The sequence below is a fragment of the Megascapheus bottae genome, chromosome 1 (genome assembly GCF_031878675.1).
Source record: "Megascapheus bottae isolate mThoBot1 chromosome 1, mThoBot2.hap1, whole genome shotgun sequence".
In the NCBI taxonomy this organism is placed as follows: Eukaryota; Metazoa; Chordata; class Mammalia; order Rodentia; family Geomyidae; genus Megascapheus; species Megascapheus bottae.
In genome coordinates, this window is record NC_143509.1 from 44,472,428 (window position 1) to 44,495,633 (window position 23,206).

Sequence of the window (23,206 nt, forward strand, 5' to 3'; positions counted from 1 at the left end):
GTTAAAAGTTAAGGTTGGCAATGAGGTCAACTGCACCCTTAACCTAAACTGTTGTTGAGAGCCCCATCCTTAGTTTAATGTTCTGCTAGCTCTGTCTTGAAATCCCAAGTTTGTTTCTGAAGAGTGAGGATTAATTTCATAGCCAGTCCTGTTGGCAACGTATAAATTGTCATAAAGTCTTAGATGGGATCCTCAGTCACAGTGCCTCTGGAAACACTGAACACTTCCTGCGTCATGACTCTATGTTTAAAGCCTGGCATGTGGATTCCTAATTAGGTACTGTTAAGAGTCTGAAAAATGGCTCTGAAAAATACCATGAATGATTCAAGGGAAACTCTGTCTCAATTTTGTACTGCCAAACTGTTGTTTTGCTAATCAGGTACATATTGTATTGTATTAATGTAATAACATGAATTCAGAAAGTACATATTTTTACTCATTCCAGTTATTATTGTATGATCACTGCATATACAGTGAGCAATAATTTTCATGAGGAAATCATTTTGATCAAAGAGAGTTGTAACCTAGCATTCACAACCTTTTTTTCTTTTTTTTTTTTTGTCAGTCCTGGGGCTTGAATTCAAGGCCTGGGCACTGTCCCCGAGCTTCTTTTGCTCAAGGCTAACAGTCTACTACTTGAGCTACAGTGCCACTTCTGGCTTTTTCTGTTTATATAGTACTGATGAATCAAACCCAGGTTTCCTGCAAGCACTAAGCCACATTCCCAGCCTATCACAGCCTTTTGTTATTGGTAGTGGGGGCGGGGCTTGAACTCTGGGCCTGGGCACTGTTCCTGAGCTCTTCAGCCCAGGGCTACCACCCTACCTCTTGAGCAACAGTGCCACATCCGGTTTTCTGGTGGTTAATTGGAGATGAGTCTCATGGACTTTTTAGTACCTGGGCTGGCTTTGAACTGAGATCCTCATATCTCGGCTTTCTGAGTAGCTAGGATTATAGACGTGAGCTACCTCGCCCAGCTATCACAGCCTTTTATAATTCATAACCTAATATAATTACAGTGGTTCTGCCCTCAATATATCTTAGGTTCTGACTCTTCCAGACTGCTTACTATTCTTGGGAAATGCTATTTATTTTTTTCCCTCTCCATTCCTCTCTTCATGCAGCTTCCTTTGCAAGAATACATGCCTTCTGGGTCAGGAATCTGGCCTAGTGGTAGAGGGCTTGCCTAGCATGCATGAAGACCCAGGTTCAATTCCTTAGTACCACATACATAGAAAAGCTGGAGGTGGTGCTGTGGTAGAGTGCTGGCCTTGAAGAAAGCACAAAGAGAGTTTTCAGGCCCTGAGTTCAAGCCCCAAGACTGGCAAAAAAGAATACATACTATCTCCCAAATAGTTCCTGTCTCTTGCCATTTTCCACTTTTTCTCCATGAATCTTACTCTTAACATCTTACCATTTTGTTGCTCCAAAGTTTCTTCCTAGTTGGGTACCGATGAATGGCTCACGTATGTAATCCTAGCTACTCAGGAAGCTGTGATCTGTGGATCACAGTTCAAAGCCAGCAAGACAAAAGGCTATAATACTTTTATCTCAGGTTTGACCAGCAAAAAGCTAAATGTGGAGGTAGCACATCAGTCTTGAGTGGAAGAAGCTGAGGAGGGAGAGCACACTGCCCTGAGTTCAAACTTCAGTACTAGCACACACAAGAAGTTTTTCTTCCTCTGTGAATTTTTTTTTAATATTTTCATCAGAGATCCCTAGAGGCTGCTTCTTTAGCTGAGCCTTGACTCATAAGTGTACCTAAAAGCTCAATTCTATCTTGCATTGTAGTTACTTGTTTACTTACCTATCTGGCATACTAGTTGGTTTGCTTTTTGCCTAATCTGTCTATTCCATCTTCTATGGTATAGTATCCTAGTGTCTGGCCCATGATAACTTAATGAGAGAATTGGAAAGACTATTGTAGTCCCTTCTCATATATGTGTCTGTATACACATCTATATGTATGCTATATGTATGTGTGTATACATATATATGCATGTATGTATACATATAGATGTGCCAGTATATGTATATGTATAATGTGCCAGTCATGGGGCTTGAACTAAGGGCCTGGATGTTGTCCCTGAGTTTTCTTGCTCAAGGCTAACATTCTACCGCTATTCTGGTTAATTGGAAATAAAAGTTTCATGGATTTTCCTGCACAAGCTGGCTTCAAATCAAATCCTCAGATCTCAGACTTCTGAGTAGCTAGCATTACAGGTGTGAGCCACTGGTATCCAGTCTGTCTTTTGTATATTTAAAACACGGGGTTGTAATCTCCTAAGGTGAAACAGTCAGTTTACATTAGTTGATGTTGTTGGAAGTAGTTTGACTTTGAGATGCATTTGTGCAAGAAAGCATAGCCTAGCTACAGAGGAATTGAAGCCCTCTAGAGTTACAGTGTAGTTATTCATAATATGAATCTGTTCAATAGCAGAAGAGTTTTTTTTTTTTTTAAGAGCCAGGAAAAATTTCCCCAGTGTAAAGTCAGACAAACAGGAAGCCAAGGACACCACTTGGCTCTCCATTTAGTCATTCCAAGGTAGCAATTTACTTTTCGACTTTTCTTTTTGTAGCACCTCACTTAATTAAATTATACTGTCATGTCAAGAAAAGGCTTAAAATAAAACCATTGACATGGAAAGCCTATTTAAAAGTATGCCAATTGCATTTACTTTAGTACTTACATTCTCAAACTAAATCCTAGTTAATATGAAATTTGAATCTTTTATTATTTTCTTATATTAGTAAAGAGTAAAGAAGAGAAAAATCAGAGTACAAATCTACTTGTATTTAAAAATTATCATACTACTCTGAACTTCTCTGTTACCATAACCAAACATGCTTTCCAATTTTGCCCAATATATATGTTGGATAAAGGAAAAAGCCATACATTTGAAAGCCTAGATGTCCAAGGTATTGTAGGTTGGTTCGTTTCTGAATTTTTGGCACAAGCTATGGATAATCCTATTGTCATATCAGTAAAGTTGCATTTAAAAAAAAAAGTCCAGACACCAACATTCAAGGACAGTGCTCAGGTCCTGAGCTCAAGGCCAGGAATGGCAAGAAAAAAAGAGGGTAGAGGTATGACTCAAGTGGTAGAGTAACCATAGAGCAAATGTGAGTCATTAGTCCAAACCCTGACACCAGCCAAAAATGACGCTTGGAAAGGAAGAAAAATTATTTTGTAAAAACGTAATGCAAGGGGCCGGGAGTTTGGCCTAGTGGTTAAAGTGCTTGCCTAGCATGCATGAAGACCCGGGTTCGATTCCTCGGTACCACATACATAGAAAAAAGCCGGAAGTGGTGCTGAGGCTCAAGTGGTAGAGCTCTAGCCTTGAGAAAGTCCAAGGACAGTGCTCAGGCCCTGAGCCCAAGCCCAGGACTGGCAAAAAAAAAAAAAAAAAAAAAAAAAAAAAAAACGTAATGCAAATCCTACAGATTATAATGGAAACATATACTTGTTCAATCGTTGGTAAAAGAAAGTTAACTGTAGGCTAACCATACAATTGTGCGTGAGCCCTGTGAGTAAGGTAACGTTGCTCAACTCTTTTTTTGTTTTGTTTTGTTTTTGTCAGTCTGGGGACTGAACTCAGGGTCTGAGCACTGTCCTTGGGCTTTCCTCAAGGCTAGTGCTCTACCACTTGAACCACAGTACCATTTCTGGCTTTTTTCTGTGTATGTGATTCTGAGGAATCGAAGTGAGGTCTTCATACATGCTAGGCAAAGACTCTGCCACTAGGCTAAACTCCCAGCCCTCTTCTTTTTTTTTTTGACTCCTGGATCTTGGTCCTCAGTCCACTAGTTCTGGAGTGACAATTTCCAAAGATAGCTTCCAGATTCCTAAAGACATGTAACCTCAACTGAGCTAAACTCATTTCACTTTATACTCTAGACTCATGATTGCCAATTTTTGCTTAGAAACATCCCCAAATTTTCTGTCTTGAGGGTGTTAAGTGATTCTAAATACTAGATTAGTTGTAGTGTTCATATAGATAGCCAGTTACCATAAAAAGTATGACTGAATTTGAGCAGATTTTGCCACAACATACATAGTAAATGGGCTTTATCTTCACCAAAGATACTCTATTGAAAAAGTGACAAATTTCAGTGCCCTTAGATGCCTATTCATAAATGCTAGGGTTCTCTTATTCTATTGCTTAGGGCAACTAAGGGACTTTACCTTCAGAATGTTATTTGCTAGTCTCAGCACTCTAGTTAGGAGGAAGAAAAACTCAAATCAATCTTCTTTGCCCCACGTTCTGCCCTTATTAATTCATAAATGGTAAATAAAACTATGTAGTAGGTTGCCTTTTGTGTTTGCTTTTTTTAGATTTTCTCATAGAATCTTTTCTTTTGGTCTAAGACTGGGACTCAAACTTGTACCTGATGTTTTCACTCATTGGCTAGCGCTCTACCAACTGAGCTATGCCTCCTTGTACTCATTATATGACTTGTTGAAGACTCCCAAAGCCAGAAACGAAGCAAGTGTTTCTGACTTAGAACTTGTGTTTTTTCCACTTGCACCATGTTTTAAGTATAATGTAATAAATATGGGTAAAAACACCATGTCTGGTATAGAGGGCTTCAGTAGTGATCACTATAGCCCTAGAAGGAACTGGGCAGTAATGATAGATGATTCACTGATGTAAGTTTTACTTTATGACAACTCATTAACAGATGGGGCGTCACCAGGAAATATTTTCTAACCCAGAATCTACAACCCTCAAGCAGTGTTATAATCATCTGTCTCCAGAAGGCTGAGATGGGGTTAAAGATGGATCAAAGGATGAGATGACTCAGGAATGTGTGGTCTGCTGTTGGGTTGTATGCTGAGGCTTTTAAGAACCACCAATGCTGAATAATATGTGTTCGCAATTATAAATTAAGATATCAACCATAACAAGTTTTGAGACCATTTTTTAAAATGCTACTTATTTATTGAAAGAGTTTATTAACACTGATTTTTATATCATATTTCAAATGTCATGGTTAACAAGTATTCAAGAAGGGAATCTCTGTATGCATCACTGGCACATAGATTTTAGAACATAATTAAAAATAAGCTGAGTGGGGCATGGTGGTTCACACCTATAATCCTAGCTACTCAGGAGACTGAGATCTAGGGATCAAGGTTCAAAGCTAGCCTGGGCTCAAAAGGATCTGAGACTCTTGCCTGCATTTAACCTCTAGAAAATGGGAAGTGGGGCTTGGCTCAAGGGTATGGTGGTAGCCTTGAGCTGAAGTGCGCAGGGACAGCGCCCAGTCTGAGTTCAAGCCCCATTAACCCCCCCCCCCAAAAAAAAGCTGAGAGTTTGTATGTCATAGATATATATCAATGTATATAATATAACATTATGTCTATAGAGTACGTAGCCCATCATATATTTTTATGTCTATATTTCAGACCATGTCAATAACCTTGGGTACCTGCTCTTGTACTGTTTGGATCTAATATCCACATATCAAGAAGACCATGCGCCTTTTGTTTCTTTGGTCTTGACTTATCTCACTCAACATGGTTCACTTTAATTGCATCCACTTCCCAGTGAATGCCATTATTTTATCTTGTCTGTTGGCTATGTAGAATTTTTTGTATCCGTTCATCTCTTGTGGGGCATCTGGGTTGTTTCCATTCTTGGCTATTGTGAATAGTGCAGAGATGAAAATGGCTGAGCAGGTGTCCTTATCATATCCTAGGTTATGAAGTGGTGCTGTGGATCAAGGGGGCAGGGCAATAGCCTTGAGCTGAAGAGCTCTGGGACAGTGCCCAGGCCCAGACTTCAAGTCCCAGGACAGACAAAAAAAAAAAAGATACACTGTTCTGTAGCACAAAGTTAAATCCATACTCCAAAGCAATGACATGAGCCAAGCAAAACATTGTTTTCTGCCAATTTCAAATTTTTGTTCTTATTCTTAATTAAAGCACAAAATGTTCTATCATGTTTTCTAGGGTACCATTTTGTTGAATCAGTACTTTAAAACATGCAGGCCTGCTGCTATGAACAAAAGAAATATTAATAATAAATATAAATGTCTAAGGTATAGGATCTCTCACTAATTTGGCTTTAATTACTTCTCCATTAAAACGACATTAAGGGCCAGGAGTTTGGCCTAGTGGTTAAAGTGCTTGCGTAGCATGCATGAAGACCCGGGTTCGATTCCTTAGTACCACATACATAGAAAAAAAGCCAGAAGTGGTGCTGAGGCCCAAGTGGTAGAGCTCTAGCCTTGAGAAAGTCCAAGGACAGTGCTCAGCCCTGAGCTCAAGCCCAGGACTGGGAAAACAAAACAAAACAAAACTTGTCATTAAATCCAGAGTCTAGAATACTTGATCCTCCTACTTATTTGTAATATAGTTTTCTCTGAGAAGCAACCTGAGCTACTGGTGATTAGGTTAAAAACAAAACAAAACTTTCTAGTTTTACCCACCTTTTCCTCCATGTTTTAGGCCTTTTTCCTACACTAGTATTGTAATAAAGGGACTTGGATGAATTAATGGCTAGCAGTAATCTAATTTCAATTTAAAAATTTAAAAAAATTTTAAATTCAGAAAAGACCATTGAGCCCGTTTAGATATTTGATAATTATCCCTATCTCTTGAGAATTTGAGACAACTGACTGATCATTTGTGTAAACAAACAAAAAATACCTGTCTTAATTTGATCCTGAGGTATATCATCTTTAGAAAGAACTGTATTTTTAACACTTGAAGATACTACATTACTCAACTTTCATCATAAAACTATTGTTTTAAAAGTTTGATATGAATGGATTGTGGCTCTAATGGTAGAGCACCAGCCTTGAGTGAAAAAGACAAGCAGGAGTGTGAGACCCTGAGTTCAAGTCCCAGTACAGGCACAAAAATGAATGAATGATGAATAGTTTGATGTATTTAGCTAATTCCCGTGTACATTGGGAAGCCACGGCATCAGTGGATCCTCACAGGAAGCGTACATCCATCTGAATCCAGTACACAGAGCAGTGATCACCCATAGGACTCTGATGAAGGACCTGTTCTATCTTGCACTGTTCAGCATGGTTGCTATTGCCATGTAGATGCTGAGGACTTAGAACCGACTCATGCAAATGAGAAACTGAACTTTTCATTTTGTTTTATTTTAATCAGTTTTAAGTTAAATATCCACATTTGAATATAGAGACCTAATGATAAAAACAGATTGGAGTAGGCCCTATAGTAGTAGATGTAGTTTAGAGTTCTCTACATTCTAATCACTTTTTTACCTTTCATCTTACATTTAGAACCTCAGATGTGGGTCCACAGTAAATACAGTCATCATATCCAATGTACATATGTGATAATGGAACCACAGGATGGAAAGAGCCTGGGAAAGTTAAAGGAGAACAATGGACGAAGTGGCATTGATTAATATGTATTGTACTTATAAACTGACTTGAAACCTCTTTGTACAACAATGTAAAGATAATTGCTTTAAAAAGATGAATCCCTTCTGTATATCTTTCTGACATATCTTTCTTAATTGGATAGAAATCCATTACAATACTGCTGCTGGTAGAGTGTTATGATTAAGGGTTCATACTTGGATTTGGACTCTGGAACTAGAGTAGAGTCAAATAATTCCTGTCTTCACCGCCTAGATGCTGTCAGTGAGTTATTTAATCTCTGCACTCCACTTCTTTCATCATTTGTTGTCAGGATATTAAAAGTACTTTCCCAATAGGTCAATGGGAGGAATGGAGAATGGAGTAAATATAGGAAAAATATTTGGAGATGTAAGTGGCATAATAACTAAAAAAGACTTTGTTGTTGTTGTTTCTGCTGGACCTGGGGCTTGAAGTCAGGGCCTGGATGCTGTCCCTGAGTCTCTTTGTGCTCAAAGCTAGCACTCTACCACTTGAACAACAGCACCATTTCCAACTTTTCCTGAGTGGTTTCTAGTCCAGTCTGACTTCGAACTACGCTCCTTAGATATCAGCTTCCTGAGTAGGTAAGGATCACAGGTGTGAGCTACCATCACCTGGCAGGCGTTAGCTATTGATTTTTGTTGGTTTGTTTCCCTTTTTTTTGTGATGCTAAGAATTGAACCAAGGACCCTCTGCCACTGAGCAATATCTCCAAACCAGCTATTGATAGTAATGCTTATAGTATTAACGTATGTGTATGTTCTGTACTAGGTGCTAGGCTACATAGGGAAAAGAAAAGGAGAGATAAATAATATTCGATTCTATCAGTGAATTCACAAACCTGAGAATTAGCCATTTCTCTGAAAAATACAAATCATGGCTCATTTACTCCCCTCTCCAGTCTGAACAATCCACTACTAAACAAGACTAGAAAAAGCTGTGCAAGCGTGGCAAAAGGACCTGGCAGCAACTTGTCTGCCAAGTGTGAGGAGGGCTTACTTACCCAGGAGCAGTGTGTGAAATCTGTGGCTTTGAGAGAACTTCCAAATCTATCATTGGAGTCTGTTACCGATATCCTTCAATAGCTCCATATATCAAACGGGCTCTGACAGGATGTAGTGCAAAATAAGCCCAGAATGTATTATGCTCATATTTCTACATTCTATTTTATGGCCTAAGCAAATAATGATTATGAATTGATGGATAAAAAGAGAATGTTTGATACAATTTCATTCAAGAGCATTTTCCCTCTTCTTTCTCATTTGCTCACTCATAACAGTCCTAACAGCAGAGCCAGCCAGTTCTTCCAAAGCAACACAGCATCACTGCCCTAAGGGAAGCATCTGTTTAATGGGAACCACCAGCACCAAGATACTGCTTCATATCCTCTCATTTAATCCTCACAAAAACCCCTTGAGGAAGCCTGTTAACACCATTTTCCAAACCCACATGTAGCAAATTGACTCCTATAATTATTTAGTCACAATTTAGATTTCATTTATAAAATGGTTCCCCCCGCCCCCAACATACTATGTAGTATTGAGATAACAGAATTGCTATGAGGGCCGAAGCAATTTGAATCCGGAGTTCACGCATTTTACAGAAATGCTAAATGCATCACCTAAAACTATTTATTTATTGCCAGTCTTGGGGCTTGAACTCAGGGCCTAGGCACTGTCCTTGGACACTTTTGTTCAAGGCTAGCCACTTGAGCCACAGGGCCACTTCTGGCTTTTTCTGTGTATGTGGTACGGAGGAATCAAGCCCAGAGCTTCCTGCATGCTAGGCAAGCACTCTACCACTAAGCTATGCGGCCAGCCCTCTAAAACCATTTTATATGATTTTTTTTTTCTAAGTTGGGGAAGGGTTGCTATTGTACAGATTTCTAGCCGTAGAGCCATAGAAAGCTTCTTAGATTTTGCCATGTGGAAAGCAAAGACAAGCTTCCAGAAGACAGTTACACTGCCAGGACAGTGGTGATGCATGCATAAGAGCTCCAGTAGGCTGTCTCCTGAAGGCAGACAGGCTTTCTGTGTTCATAATATGGTGTAGAAACATGCAGAGCTCCAATCTCCATGGGGGTGTGTGTGTGTGTGGAATTCCACAGTCTCTCTTGGGAATGCAGCTGTGCAGTGGTTCTCATATTCTAATTGCGCTTTTGTTTCCCTAATGATATTTTCTTGAACCAATAAAATCGTCTCATAATTAAAAACATATTAATGCCTAAATTATGAGAAATAATTTTTTTCTCACCAAAATGGTAGGAACTGCATAGTTTAATGTTTTCCAAAATACTATAGCTACATTGATCTTACTTTAAAAAATATGATTAAAACTTTTAGTTGGGTGTTAGTGGCTCATGCCTCTCTCATCCTAGCTACTCAGAAGGCTGAGATCCTGAGGACTGTAATTTGAAACCAGCTCCAGAAGAAAAGTTTATCAGATTTTTGTCTCCACTTAATCAGCAAAATGCCAAACCAAAAGTATGGTTTAGTAGTAGAATGCCAGCCATGGACAAGCAAGCTGTAATTAGAGCCTGAGACCCCCTAGTTCAAGCCTGCATTAACACACACACACACACACACACACACACACATACACATCAAGCATGGTGTACATCTGTAATCTCAGCTACTTGGGAGACAAGAGCAGGACCAGAAGTTCAAATCAAAGTCAGCCCACCATAGTTATTAAGACCTTATCATCTCATAACAGAATAAGAGGTCTAGAGGAATGTATTAAGTTTAGAACACTTACCTAGGAAGCACATGGCCCTATGTTGAATCCATAGTTATATGTATGCATTACATTTGTAAATATGCCATATGTATATTCCATATGTACACTTCTCTGTGTGTGTGTGTATGTATCGTGATTACATGGCTGACTGAGAGCAGAGCTTTCTGTAATTTCCCAGTATCTCTAGAGAGTATCCTACTACATATCATTAGTTTAGGAAAAAAGTCAAAATTTAAAGTATAACTTCTACAGAATATGTTTTGCTTTTGAGACATTGTAGTAAAAAACTGTATTGAACAATTATAAGTTTAGTACTGACTATACTTCAATATTATTAAAATACAGTATACTAAAATATTATAAAAAATACAGTGCCTGAATCAGTGTTTTGGGGCTATGATTATTGAATGAAATATCAAGAGGATGGAAGCTAAGCACCAGTGTTTTATGCCTGTGATCATAGTTACTCAGGAGGCTGAGAGCTGAAAGATTACAATTGGAAGCTAACCAGGACAGAAAAGTCCAAATGACTCCAACTCCATTACTCATCAAAAAGCTATGTTAGCCAGGCGCCAGTGGCTCACACCTGTACTCCTAGCTACTCAGTTGGCTGAGATTCGAGGATCACAGTTCAAAGCCAGCCTGGGCATGAAAGTCTGTGAGACTCTTAAGTTAACTAGCAGAAAACTGGAAATGGTGCTGTGGCTCAAGTGGCAGAGTGCTGCCCTTCAGCTGAAGAGCTCAGGGACAGCACCCAGGCCCAGAGTTCAAACCCCATGACCAACAAAAAAGAAAGAAAGAAGCCAGGTACAGTGGCTCACACCTGTAATCCTAGCTACTCAGGAGGCTGAAATCTGAGGATCAAGGTTCAAAGCCAACCCAGACACAAAAGGACCTGAGACTTATCTCCAACTAACCCCTAGAAAATGGGAAATGGGACTTGGCTCAAGGGTAGAGTGGTAGCCTTGAGCTGAAGAGCTCAGGGATAGCGCCCAGGCTGAGTTCAAGCCCCAAGATCCACAAAAAAAAAAAAAGAGAAAGAAAAGAAAAGAAAGACAGGAAGGAAGGAAGGAAGAAAGATTGATTCCCCTAATACCAGCAGTCCTCACATGCTGTCGATTGCTATGTCCAAGTTAGAGAAATGAAGAGAACATTAAGATGGCAGTATGAATTCATTTTAAGAAATATTTTCATCTAGGTGCTAACGGCTCACACCTGTAATCCCACCTATTCAGGAGACTGTGATATGAAGATTGTGGTTTGAAGCCAGCCCTGGCAGGAATGTCTGTGAGATTCTTATCTTCAGTTAACTACCAAAAAGCTGAAGTAGAGCTGTGGCTTTAGTGGTAGAGTGCTTGCTGCCTTGAGCACAAGGCACAAAAGCTCACGTCCTGAACACACAAAAAGAAAAAGGAAGAAAGAAGGTTAAAAAGGGCCTGGAGTGTGACTTAGTGGTAGAGTGCTCACCTACCATGCACAAAGCCCTGGGTTTGATTCTTTGGTACCACAAACAGAGAAAAGCCTGGACCGGTGCCATGGCTCAAGTGGTATAAAGTACTAGCCTTGAGCTTTCTCAAGGACAGTGCCCAGGCCCTGAGTTCAATCTCCAGGACTGCCACAAAAAAAAAGGAGGAAGGAGGGAGAGAAAGAAGGAAGGGAGGAAGGAAAGAAAGAGAAGGAAGGGGAGAGAAAAAGAGGGAGGAAGGGAGGGAGGAAGGAAGGAAGGGGAGAAAATGTCTAGAGAAGATTGATTGGGAAGAACTCATGATTAATAAATCTTATCACAATAATGTTCAGTATAAGATTTTATTCAACTGAAGACTTCCTTTATGGGGCTAAATTTCCCAAAATCCTTTTTTTTGTCTTTGTTTTTTCTTTTGCCAGAACTCGGGGCTTGGGCACTGTCCCCAAGCTCTTCAGATCAAGGCTACCATTCTACTACTTGAGCCACACCACTTCCAGTTTTCTGGTAGTTAATTGGAGATAAGAGTTTCTTGGACTTGAATGCCCGGGCTGGCTAGCTTTCCACCATGATCCTCAGATCTCAGCCTCCTAAGTAGCTAGGATTGCAGGCATGAGCCACCAGTGCCTGGCACTTCTGGCTTTTTCTGTGTGTATGTGGAGGAATCAAACCCAGGTCTTTGTGTGTGCTAGGCAAGCACTCTACCACTAGGCCACACTCTCAGCCCTCCCAAAATCTTTACTCAAATATATTATAGAAAATTCAAGATCTGATCATTTTAATATTTTCCTCTATTAGAAACACAAGAAAAGCTGCCTCATAAAGAGCCAAGACTCTTGAGTGCCATTTGATCACCTTGCCTCTCTGTTCCTCTTTCTCTGCTGTTTCCTGGGATTTGGGCACAATCCCAATGTAATTTTTAGAAATTGGCAGTGCCCTGCCAATGCACAGCTGTTTCTGTCTCCAACCCTTGCCTACTAATTTTCACAAACCACTTCCTCCTATTGGGGCCAAGAAAGTCCCAGGGCAGGGAAAGTGTGCCCTCAGAGCACCTAGAGGAACACCCACTATGTAAATGGAATAATGGAGCTTGTTAAGATTGGTTTAGGAAAGAGGGAGGAAGGAGGAGGATGGAGGGAGGAAGTTTGATCTAGGTACATTGTGTGGACATGTCCAAATAAAACCCCCTTTTCAGCTACCTGATACTTTTTTTCCCCTGAAAAATCAAATAGCCAGGTGTCAGTGGCTTATTTTTGTAATCCTAGCTACTCAGGAGGCTGAGCTCTGAGGATCAAGGTTTAAAGCCAGCACAGCCAGGAAAGTCTATGAGACTCTTATCAGCAAAAAAAAAAAAAACCAGAAGAGAAATTGTGGCTCAAGTGGTAGAGTGCCAGCCTTGAGTTTGAAAAAGCTAAGGTTCAGAGCCCAGGTCCTGGGTTCAAGCTTGGCACCAAAAAAGGAAAGAAACGGAGAGAAGAGGAGAGGAAAGGGGAGGGAAGGGGAGGGCAGGGCAGGGCAGGGCAGGGCAAGGCAGGGCTAATGTTCAATTGCCAGGAGGATACCTCAACCAGATTTGGAGAAAAAGGGCAAAAGACAGTGAGTGATAGTGGGCGGCTTGAGTTCCTTCAGTTTCCACTCTGCAGCCTCTTGACTGCAGGGTAGTGGGTGGGGATGCATACAAACACAGATAAAATGAAAATATTCTTAGCCTCCTCCACGTTTTTTAAACATAGAGTCAGCTCTGATCATATTTGAATATAGTCATGGTGATGAGTTTTCTTTCTTCGTTCTGTGCCTCTTGATTTCTGTGCCTTTTGTTGGTTCACATTAGACCTGACATCCTAGGTGAGCATGAGGGAAGTATCTGTACATCTTTATGTACACTTGAGGGTGACCTCACTCTGCCCACTCTGTGTAGGACTAAATCCCAGTAGCTAACCTTCCGCTGCTCTATTGAGGGGTTCAGTGTCACCTCTCCAGATGGGTGCTAGGTTCCTTAGGAATAGCTTTAGCTCATCTACAATTCCACTCTGAAGTCCGACTGTAATTACCAGTGGTTATGATATTGGGAGCAGAAAAAGAGACAGTCAAGGCAAAGGCCCCTCCTGTAGAGCATCTGCATCACTCACCGTGGCCCTGAGTGTGTTCCTGGGCATCATATCATAGCCCATGGCCCTTGGAAGACTTGTATGTGAACAACAGGCTGATGACTGAATGGGCAGCCAGTCAGAGGGGCTAAAGGATATCTGGAGAGCTTGTGCAGGCTGCATGGAGCCTCTGATTAGGTGTTGCACTGATATAGCTTGTGGACTGTCTAATGAGTTTGCAAGTCCTATAGCTCTCTCCTAGAGGCATTTTTATAGCCCCTGCACAATGTACCCCAAACAGTGCTGTCCCTTGGAACCCCTCCTGTCTTAATGGAGCTTTGCTTTTTTTTCCCCCAGTTCTGGGGCTTGAACTCAGGGCCTGGGCACTGTCCCTGAGGTTCTTTTGTTCAACACTAACACTGTACCACTCGAGCCATAGTACCACTTGAAACTTTTTCTATGTATGTGATACTGAGGAATCGAACCCACTTTGTGCATGCTAAGCAAACACTCCATCACTAGGCCACATTCCCATTTCCTTTTCCACCACTAGGCCACATTCCCATTTCCTTTATCTTTTTTTCTTCAATAAATAGTTGCTATTGTACTTTCCCATGTGGATTCATTGTTTGAGACCATAGAGACAAAGAAACCTGTCTAGGTGTTGCAGGGTTGTTGTTGTGGTTCCCTCCCCCCCTCCCCCAGTATCCATAACCTGGCCATTTGTTTCTTTTACTTTCTTTCTTTTTTTTTTTTTTTTGCTGCATCATGGGACTTGACCTCGGCCTGGTCGCTGTTCCTAAGCTCTTCAGCTCAAGGCTACTGCTCTACCCTTGAGCCAAGCCCCACTCCCTGTTTTCTAGAGGTTAATTGGAGAATCTCAGGGCCTTTTGTGCCAGGTTGGCTTTGAACCTTGATCTTTATATCTCAGCCTCCTGAGTAGCTAGGATTACAGGTGTGAGCCACTGTGCCTAGCTTCTTTTTTTTTTTTTTTTTTTAATTAGACTAGTAGAAGGATCTGGGATGAAGAAGAAACTCATCTCTCCCCCCACATCCTCCACTAGTGAGTTGTCATACACAGTGAGTCACCAAGCTCTAAGATTTGGTTCTTCTGTAAAACATCCTGGTGTATTCTATCCCTTTGATATCCTCAGTTCCTTGGTCTCTTAAGTGTCACTCTGTGTATGAGAACTGGACTCAGCTCACTCTGTGTGCCCGTGGGACCAGGTCAACTTCCCACTCAGTTAGATTCAAGAAGTTTGTGGACTTATTGTGTGTGAGTTCATTCCAGTCTCATTAGAAAAGCAAACAAAAGGAAATGTACCAGTATGACTATGAAGTCCTAGTATTTGCTTAAAAGAATAAATGGTACAAAGAGGTGTTTAGCTGAAATCTATGAGTGCTGTCTAGGACAACAGGAGGCCTCGTGGTGAGGATTGGAAATACAAGCTTAGATAGTTGGCCAGGCTAGGTACTATGAAGTCAGCAGGCTTAGGAGAGCATTATCTGAGAAGTTAAAAGGTGAAATCACTCAAGGTGGTGGCAGGTGACCACAACCCGAGGAGTAGTGGTCAGTAATGACAAGGCTTTGAGATATGCACAGAAAAGAGTAGGCATGGGAGGATGGGATAGGGGCATTGTGTTATTTCAGCCAACAGCCACTGCTGAACCAATGGGCTTCAGCTTTCCATGACTCCCCCCACCTGCCCCCACCCTACCTTTTATTCCTAGGTAGTGTCCAAATGCCAGATTTCTTCATGCCCTAGAATTTAAAACCCTTTAACCTCATCCAGTTAAAGGGATATCACTGAGAGAAAATTGCCTGCCTTGTTATCCCCACTTTTAGAGCCACGTGTGGAAGCCACTAGTTCATTGTTTCTGGGCATCTTCTCTCTCACATGCCCTCATTTTTGCTTCCCTGTCTCTGCTAATGCTGTTATTCCTTCCTGTTTTCTTTCCCTCTGTCACACATCTGACAACCGATGGTTTGTCTCTCGTCCAAACTCTCTTCAGCCTGCACTAAACAGGCTGGAGCTCTGTGTAATGTGACAGAATTCATTTGTCACGGGGGAAGGACAATCATTCCCTCAATGTGACTTAAATAGTTTGTAAATTTCTAAAGCATGAGAGCTATGTCTTCCAAAGACTGTGTGGTACTAAAGAGAGTAGGGATTAGGAAAAAATAACCTGATATTTCATTCTGGCTCTGTGACCTGGTGGATACCTCTCTCTAGGCCAGTTTCCTTCTGTGAAAAACTGAATTTATGGTTCTCTACTGTTTCACAGACATTCAATGCTCCAATCCAATAGTGTCCAATAACAGCATTTGAACTTTATTAAGCACTCCTAAGAGATTTCATAGGCTGTGAGAAAGATAAAGGAAACTGCTCATCTGGATTTGGAGCTTGATTTTAATACCTGCTAATATATATTTTTTTCCCATTCTATCAGTTGTTCCTTTACTCTTAATTTGTTTCCCTTTTGCTTTTCAGGAAGCCTTTTAGTATTTTTCTTTCATTTTCCACTTTGAGGTTCTCAATTGTACTGTGGAAAATTTCTTTTGGTCAGTCATGTGGCTTGAACTCTGGGCCTGGGCACTGTCCCTGAGCTCTTCAGCTCAAGGCTAGATCGCTACCATGTTGAACCGCAGTGCTACTTCCAGCTTTTCTGTGTATGTGGTACTGAGGAATCAAACCCAGGGCTTCATGCATGCTAGGCAAGCACTGGACCACCACACCACACTCCTAGCCCATGTGAACAAATTTAAGACTGATTTTTCATGGCTTGGCTAAATCTAGAATAAGTCTGTATTTTTAGAAGCTAGATAACCCCAAGAAAATGTTGCTGATCTGCAGATCAGAAGCAAAGAATACTCTGATTTAGCAGAGTATGATTTTTTTAAATATTTATTGCTCAGAAATTTGTCTTAGTATACACACAAGAAAGACATTTATCTACATGGTTCAGTGAATATCTTTGAAAATAAAGCAATATCCCAGTGGATAAGACAGCAAAGCAAAGGGGAGGGCATGTTGTAACTTACAATAACAAGTGTGTTTATGTGTGTGTGTGTGTGTGTGTGTGTGTGTGCATGTGAGTGTAAACTAGATTTCCTAGAAAAAGAGATTATTCTTTTGTTTAAAAAACAGATATTAGTGACATTGTGGCTCAAGTGGTAGAGCGTTAGCCTTGAAGTTAATTACTCAGGGCCAGCACTCAGGCCCAGAGTTCAAGCCACATGACCGCCTCCAAAAAAAATGATAGACGAGAGAGAGGACTCAATATTTGTATACCCAATGCTATGGACATGGTATTGGAAATATAAACGTAAATACATAGACATAAAAACCTATGACTCTATAGACATAATGTTTTATTTCATAAATTAATATGTATCTATAATATACAAACCCTTAGCCTAATTTTGATTATGTTCTAAAAACTAAGTGCCAGTGATTGTATATAGAGATTCCCTTCTTGAACACATGTTTGTTAAACATGTCATTTGAAATATGATGTAAAAATCAATGTTAATAAATTCTTTAATAAAAAAATGATAGAGTGGTTGGGATATCTTGAAGATCATGACCTAAACCTCAGTTATATCTAACCATCTAAAATGAACTATTTTTGGCTATATCCTCCCAGTCTCTTTTCTTAGATGTACGTTTGTCTGTCTTTTAAAGTAAGAGAGGCCTGGCTCAAGTGGCAGACCAGCCTTGAATGAAAAAGTGAAGCAAGAGTATGAGGCCCTGAGTTCAAACCCCAGTACCAGCACCAGAAATAAATACAATAGATTAAAATTTCTAGCTAATTATATCTAATATAGTATATATATTCATATACCATATGTGTGTACATAGATACTGTTTTACCCTTTGTATTAATAAGTCAGACCTTTTTCACATTAGTTTTCTCTTTTATGACATGTTTTCATGGCTGCACAGTATTCCATCTCATGGAATAATAAGCCTTGTAACATTCCCCCTTGCTTCAGTGTTGGTTTTGTTTTGTTTTTTGCCTAAGGAGGAGTACAGTAGTATGGAGAGTAAGCAGTGGTCCTCTTCTCATTGTGTCTTCCACGCAGGTTTTAGAGCCCTCTCTTACATCACCCTCTGAGTGTCATCTCAGGACCTGGGCCACACTCATGGCACGATGGCCAGCCCGCAGGAGCACCCGAGCTGCTCCCCTTCTCCATGCTCACCTTTGAGTGAGAGCCACACTTTCCCTGGGCTACAAGATGAACTCACAGCCACGGGGAACCACCCTCCACCCAAGCTCCTGGAGGACCAGCCAGAAAGAGGTCTGGCACGTACTGAGCTAGTGGACGCTGTGAACAGCCCCGTCACCGCAACCGTGTTGACCAGCATCAGTGAGGACTCCAGAGACCAGTTTGAGAACAGTGTTCTTCAGCTGCGGGAGCAAGATGAACCAGAGGTGGCTGTGTCTCAGGGGAACAGCAGTGCGGTAGATGGTGAGAACACAGGTGGAGCGGAGGACATCAAGATTCAGTTCAGCAGGTCGGGCAGCGGTAGCGGGGGGTTTCTCGAAGGTCTCTTCGGATGCCTGCGACCTGTGTGGAACATCATTGGAAAAGCGTATTCCACCGATTACAAACTCCAGCAGCAAGGTGAGCAGACCCCAAGACACCAGCTCCATCCTCCCTCTGCTAGGTAACTTTGGACATGCGGATGAATTAAAGAACTGGGTCAGGTGACTTCTCCGTTGCAGTTTCCCAAGGACTTCTGGATGGCGCAGGTCCAGGTGGGCCTTTGTCGGTGGAAGGCCATCTTTCATAGTCGTCCACTCTAGTGATGTTCAATGGAGAGTCCATACCTGGCATCATAAAAGGAAAATACTAGAGCTCCTGTTATTTGATCTCTTCTTAAAAGTTTTCTATTCTCGTGTATGTTTTGTGTATATCTTATGAGATATGAAAATATTTTAATATAGTTACAAAAATAAATACATAGTATTTATATGTATAAATATAAATACAAATAAATACGTATCTTTTTTATATAAAATCACATAGTCTGATGGTCAGCTATTTAAGGGCTGAGGCAGGAGGGTTACTTGTGCTCAGGAGTTTGATGCCTTGAGATTGATTCAATCTCAATAAATAAATAAATAGAGAAGAGGAGAAAAGGGGAAGAATGGAAAGAAGAAAGGGAAAGAGATGAGAAGATATATTCCTTAAAAGCAGGTGCTGATGATTTATGCCTGTAATTCTAGCTTCTCAAGAGGCTCACATGATACAAAAATCTAGAAAATGAAATGGAAAAAGAAAAGAGAAAGAAAAGGAGAAGAGAAGAGAACATTAAAGGGCCACTGAACTAATTCAAAGCCAGACATAAGCTGGGCCCTGGTGGCTCACCTGTAATCCTAGCTACTCAGGAGGCTGATCTGAGGATTGTGGTTCAAACCAGCCCAGGCACAAAAGACTGTAAGACTCTTATCTCCAGTTAACCACTAGAAACCAGAAGTGGCACTGTGGCTCAAGTGGTTGAGGGCTAGCCTTGAGTTGTAGAGCATCCCAGGCCCAGAGTTCAAGCCCCACAACTGAACCAAAAAAAACCAAAAAAGATAGAAGCCATGCACCACACACCATATGTTAATGTTCCGGAAGGTTATAGCACTGCAGTAGATATAATTCTTATCTTTGAGTAAAGCTCATAGTTTAAAGAAAAAAATATCTTAAAAAGCATATAATTTCTAGGTCATACCGATTTTTCCCCCTTCTTTTCTCTTGGCCAACCTAGGGATTAACCCAGTTCCTGGTGCTTAGCAGATAAGTAGTCTGCCATTCGAGCTACACCCTCACACACATCTTGCCTTTGTCAATAGTAAAACTTTAACTCCCAACATTGTATGACATGTAGAGTCATATAGTCCAGTCTAAGTATTACACATGTGAAATAAAGGCATCACAGGGCCCTGGTAGTCTCTATAACTTAGCTATATTCCCTAAAAGCACTTTTTTCTGATAGCATAAGTAATATATGTTTGAACTATGAACACTACAGATGCATTTCCTCCAAAGGTGAAGATCCTCAGTCTTTTGAAAATAACTACCACTAATGTTTTAAGAATATATTATCTTAATATATATATACATATATATGTGTGTATATATATGTATAGATATACATATATATATATGTATATATATATAATCTTGGGAGCCAGGAGCATTGCCTAGTGGCAGAATGCTTATGTAGCATGCATGAAAACCCGGGTTCAATTCCTCAGTACCACATACACAGAAAAAGTTGGAAGTGGTAGTGCTGTGGTTCAAGTGATAGAGCTCTAGCCTTGAGAAAGCCCAAGGACAGTACCCAGGTCCTGAGTTCAAGCCGCAGGACTGGCAAAAAAAAAAAAGAATATATAATCTTGGACTGGGGTCGTTGCTTAGGGCAACGAGTTTGGCCTAGTGGTAGGGTACTTGCCCAGTATACATGAAAACCCAGGTTTGATTCCTCGGTACTACATACATAGAAAAAGCTGGAAATGGTGCTGTGGCTCAAGTGGTAGAGCGCTAGGCTTGAGAAAGCCCAAGGACAGTGCTCAGGCCCTGAGTTCCCAGGACTGGCAAAAAAAAGTCTTGCCTAGTGAAAGTTTTTGTTTGATCCTCAGAACTGAAAGAAAAGAGATAACTGTTTCACTTCATAATGTGTATATTTTCCATTTCTTATAGAAACAAGTTCTCATTATGTAACCTGGATTGGCTCAAAACTACTTCTGCCTCAGCCTTGTACTATACTCACCATAAACATAATTCTTATTTTTGTGTGTGTTTGCCAGTTCTGGGGCTTGAACTCAGGGCCTGGGCACTGTCCTTGGGCTTTTTCAAAGCTAGCATTCTACCACTTGAGTCACAGCACCACCTCTGGATTTTTTTTTTTCTGTGTATGTGGTACAGAGTAATTGAACCCAGAGTTTAATGCATACTAGGCAAGCACACTACCACGAGCCCATGCTCCTGGCCCCAGCATAATTTTTTTTTTTTTTTGTCAGTCATGGGATTTTTAACTCTGGCCATGGGCCCTGTCTCTGAGTTTTTCAGCTCAAGCTACTGCCCTACCCCTTGAGCCACAGGACCACTTCCCCCAGCCTAATTCTTAAAGATTGCTTTCTTTAAACTTGCTTTTGTGTCAAGGCTAGCACGCTATCACTTGAATCACAGCTCCACTTTTTATTTTTTTAGTGGTTAACTGATGATTTGAGTCTCACAGACTTTCTTGTTTGGATTGGTTTTGAATCTCAGTCCTTAGTTCTCAGCCTCCTGAGTAGCTAGGATTACAGGAGCGAGCCACTAGTACTCAAATTAAGGATTATTTTTAATATTCATATAAATTATCTAATTGTGCTGATATTTATTTAAGCAAATGTTCAACATTTAATTTGTTCCATTTTTAGCAATGATAAGCCATATTGCATTCATTGGGTTAAAATGATTTGTTGTTTTAAGGGTTTTCTGTTCATTTGTTTATTTGTTTTATATTTACCCGTAGCAGGGTTTGAACTGAGGGCCTCAACTGTGCTCACCTAACATTCTGACATTTGATCCATGCCTCCATGTTATTGATTGGATATGGAAAGTCTTAGACTTCTCCCCTGCTTTTGAACTGTGTTCCGCCAGATCTCAGCCCCCTAGGCAGGATCACAGGCATGAGCCATCACCATTTAGCAGTAAGGCTTTCTGAAAGTCAGGCAACTGACTTTCTGTTTTAATTTGCTCAATAAGAAAATTTAGAAAGAGGGGCCGGGAGTTTGGCCTAGTGGTAGAGTGCTTACCTAGCATGCATGAAGATCTGGGTTCAATTCCTCGGTACCATATACATAGAAAAAAAGGCTGGAAGTGGTGCTGTAGCTCAAGTGGTAGAGCCCTAGCCATGAGAAAGTCCAAGGACAGTGCTCAGGCCCTGAGCTCAAGCCTCAGGACTAGCAAAAAAAATTTTTTTAGAAAGAAAAAGATATGAGCCAAAAATGAGAGTGTAACTAAGTTTCAGATTCTTGTACCACCCCTACTTACAAGTCTGTTAAAAGAAACTGACATTTTTTATTGTCCTACCGATTTGCATTTGAGTTAGCTTCCAGTTGACCACGTAACTTTCAGAAAGGCTTATTTCAGGAATAATTAAGACACAGAATGATCAGTTTAAGATTCTTCTGAGGGCATAGCAGGTGCTTCGCTTTCCAGCTTACCACAGGACGTCCCATTGAGGGCTGGTGCAAAGAGATTTGCCAGCCAGAAACTAAATGTCAAATTTTCCTTGTTAGCTCTGGGATCAAAGAGCTTATCTTTAATCCTGCATCACAGTCAACCAAAGGATAACACATGTAACAGATGTGCCCCTATATTTAGTATTTATTGGGAAATCTTTAAAAATAATCAATGCTGTCCTAATCTCCCTTTTAGTATATCCGTAGTGAAGCCAGATAAGCTAATACGGAAATCTTCTACAGCCAAATAATTTGGAGTCTCAAAGCAGACATTCTCACAGTCAGGTCTGAATAAAGAAGAGAAAATATTTACCTTAAAGTAGATGGGCCGGACACTGGTGGATCATACCTATAATCCTAGCTACTCAGAAGGCTGAGATCTGAGAATCTCAGTTTGAAGCATACACCAGGTAGAAGAGTCTGCGAGTCCCTTATCTACAATTAACCATCCAAAAAAAACCCCCAAAAAGCTGGAAACAGAGCTCGAGCTAGAATGCAAGTGATAGAATGCTAGCCTTGAGTACAAAGGCTTAGGGACAGCAACCAGGCCCAGAGTTCAAGTCCCAGGACTGGCACAAAAATGAAAGAAAGAGAGAAAGAAAATAAGGAAGGAAGAAGGAAGGAGGAAGGAAGGGAGGGAGGGAGGGAGGGAGGGAGGGAGGGAGGGAGGGAGGGAGGAAGGAAGGAAGGAAGGAAGGAAGGAAGGAAGGAAGGAAGGAAAAAGGTGAGCATGAGAGTGTTTGAGAGTGTTTTCTATCCTGTGAATCATGGTGGATGTGGGAATTAAGACAGTGGTCACAGCTAAGGGACAGTGTCTAGTCCCTGAACTCCAGTACCAGTGTGCATGCCCACGCGTGCGCGCATGCACACACACACACACACACACACACACACACACACTCGGAGAGAGAGGGAGAAGTCATAATAATTAATCAAAGAAAAGATTAAAAACTAAAGAAGAGTACTAATGAACAGGAATAAAACAGCAAAATGTCCGTGACTAACCCTAGAGAATATAACCAGTTCTCTATTATTTATTAGGCTAGTTGTCTCACTCAACAGTTACCAGGTGCCCAATTTATGTCCCTATTACGTTTTTTTTTTCCTTGCCTCTTTGTTGTTCTTTGGCTTCCTCCTAGTCACTGGCAGAGGGACATGAGACAGGAGGAGTAAATCCACATCAAGCAGTTTTACTTCTGCTAATTATTAGTTCAAGGGAAGATATGGATAGAAACATAGTGGAAACATTACTTTCTTTATTTTCTACTCTGCTCCTGAATTGCCAGGGCAGTTCAATGCTTTT

General features: G+C 40.8%; 1 protein-coding gene across 1 annotated transcript in view; it reads left to right on the plus strand.

Moving 5' to 3' along the window:
- Window positions 1–23,206, plus strand: part of Map3k13 (mitogen-activated protein kinase kinase kinase 13) — a 150,821-nt gene that overhangs the window by 89,138 nt on the left and 38,477 nt on the right. The window contains exon 3 of the mRNA XM_090343313.1: window positions 17,765–18,307. Within this exon, the coding sequence (XP_090199439.1) occupies window positions 17,833–18,307 (475 nt within the window). The 5' untranslated portion in view covers window positions 17,765–17,832. The remainder of the gene's footprint in view (window positions 1–17,764; window positions 18,308–23,206) is intronic.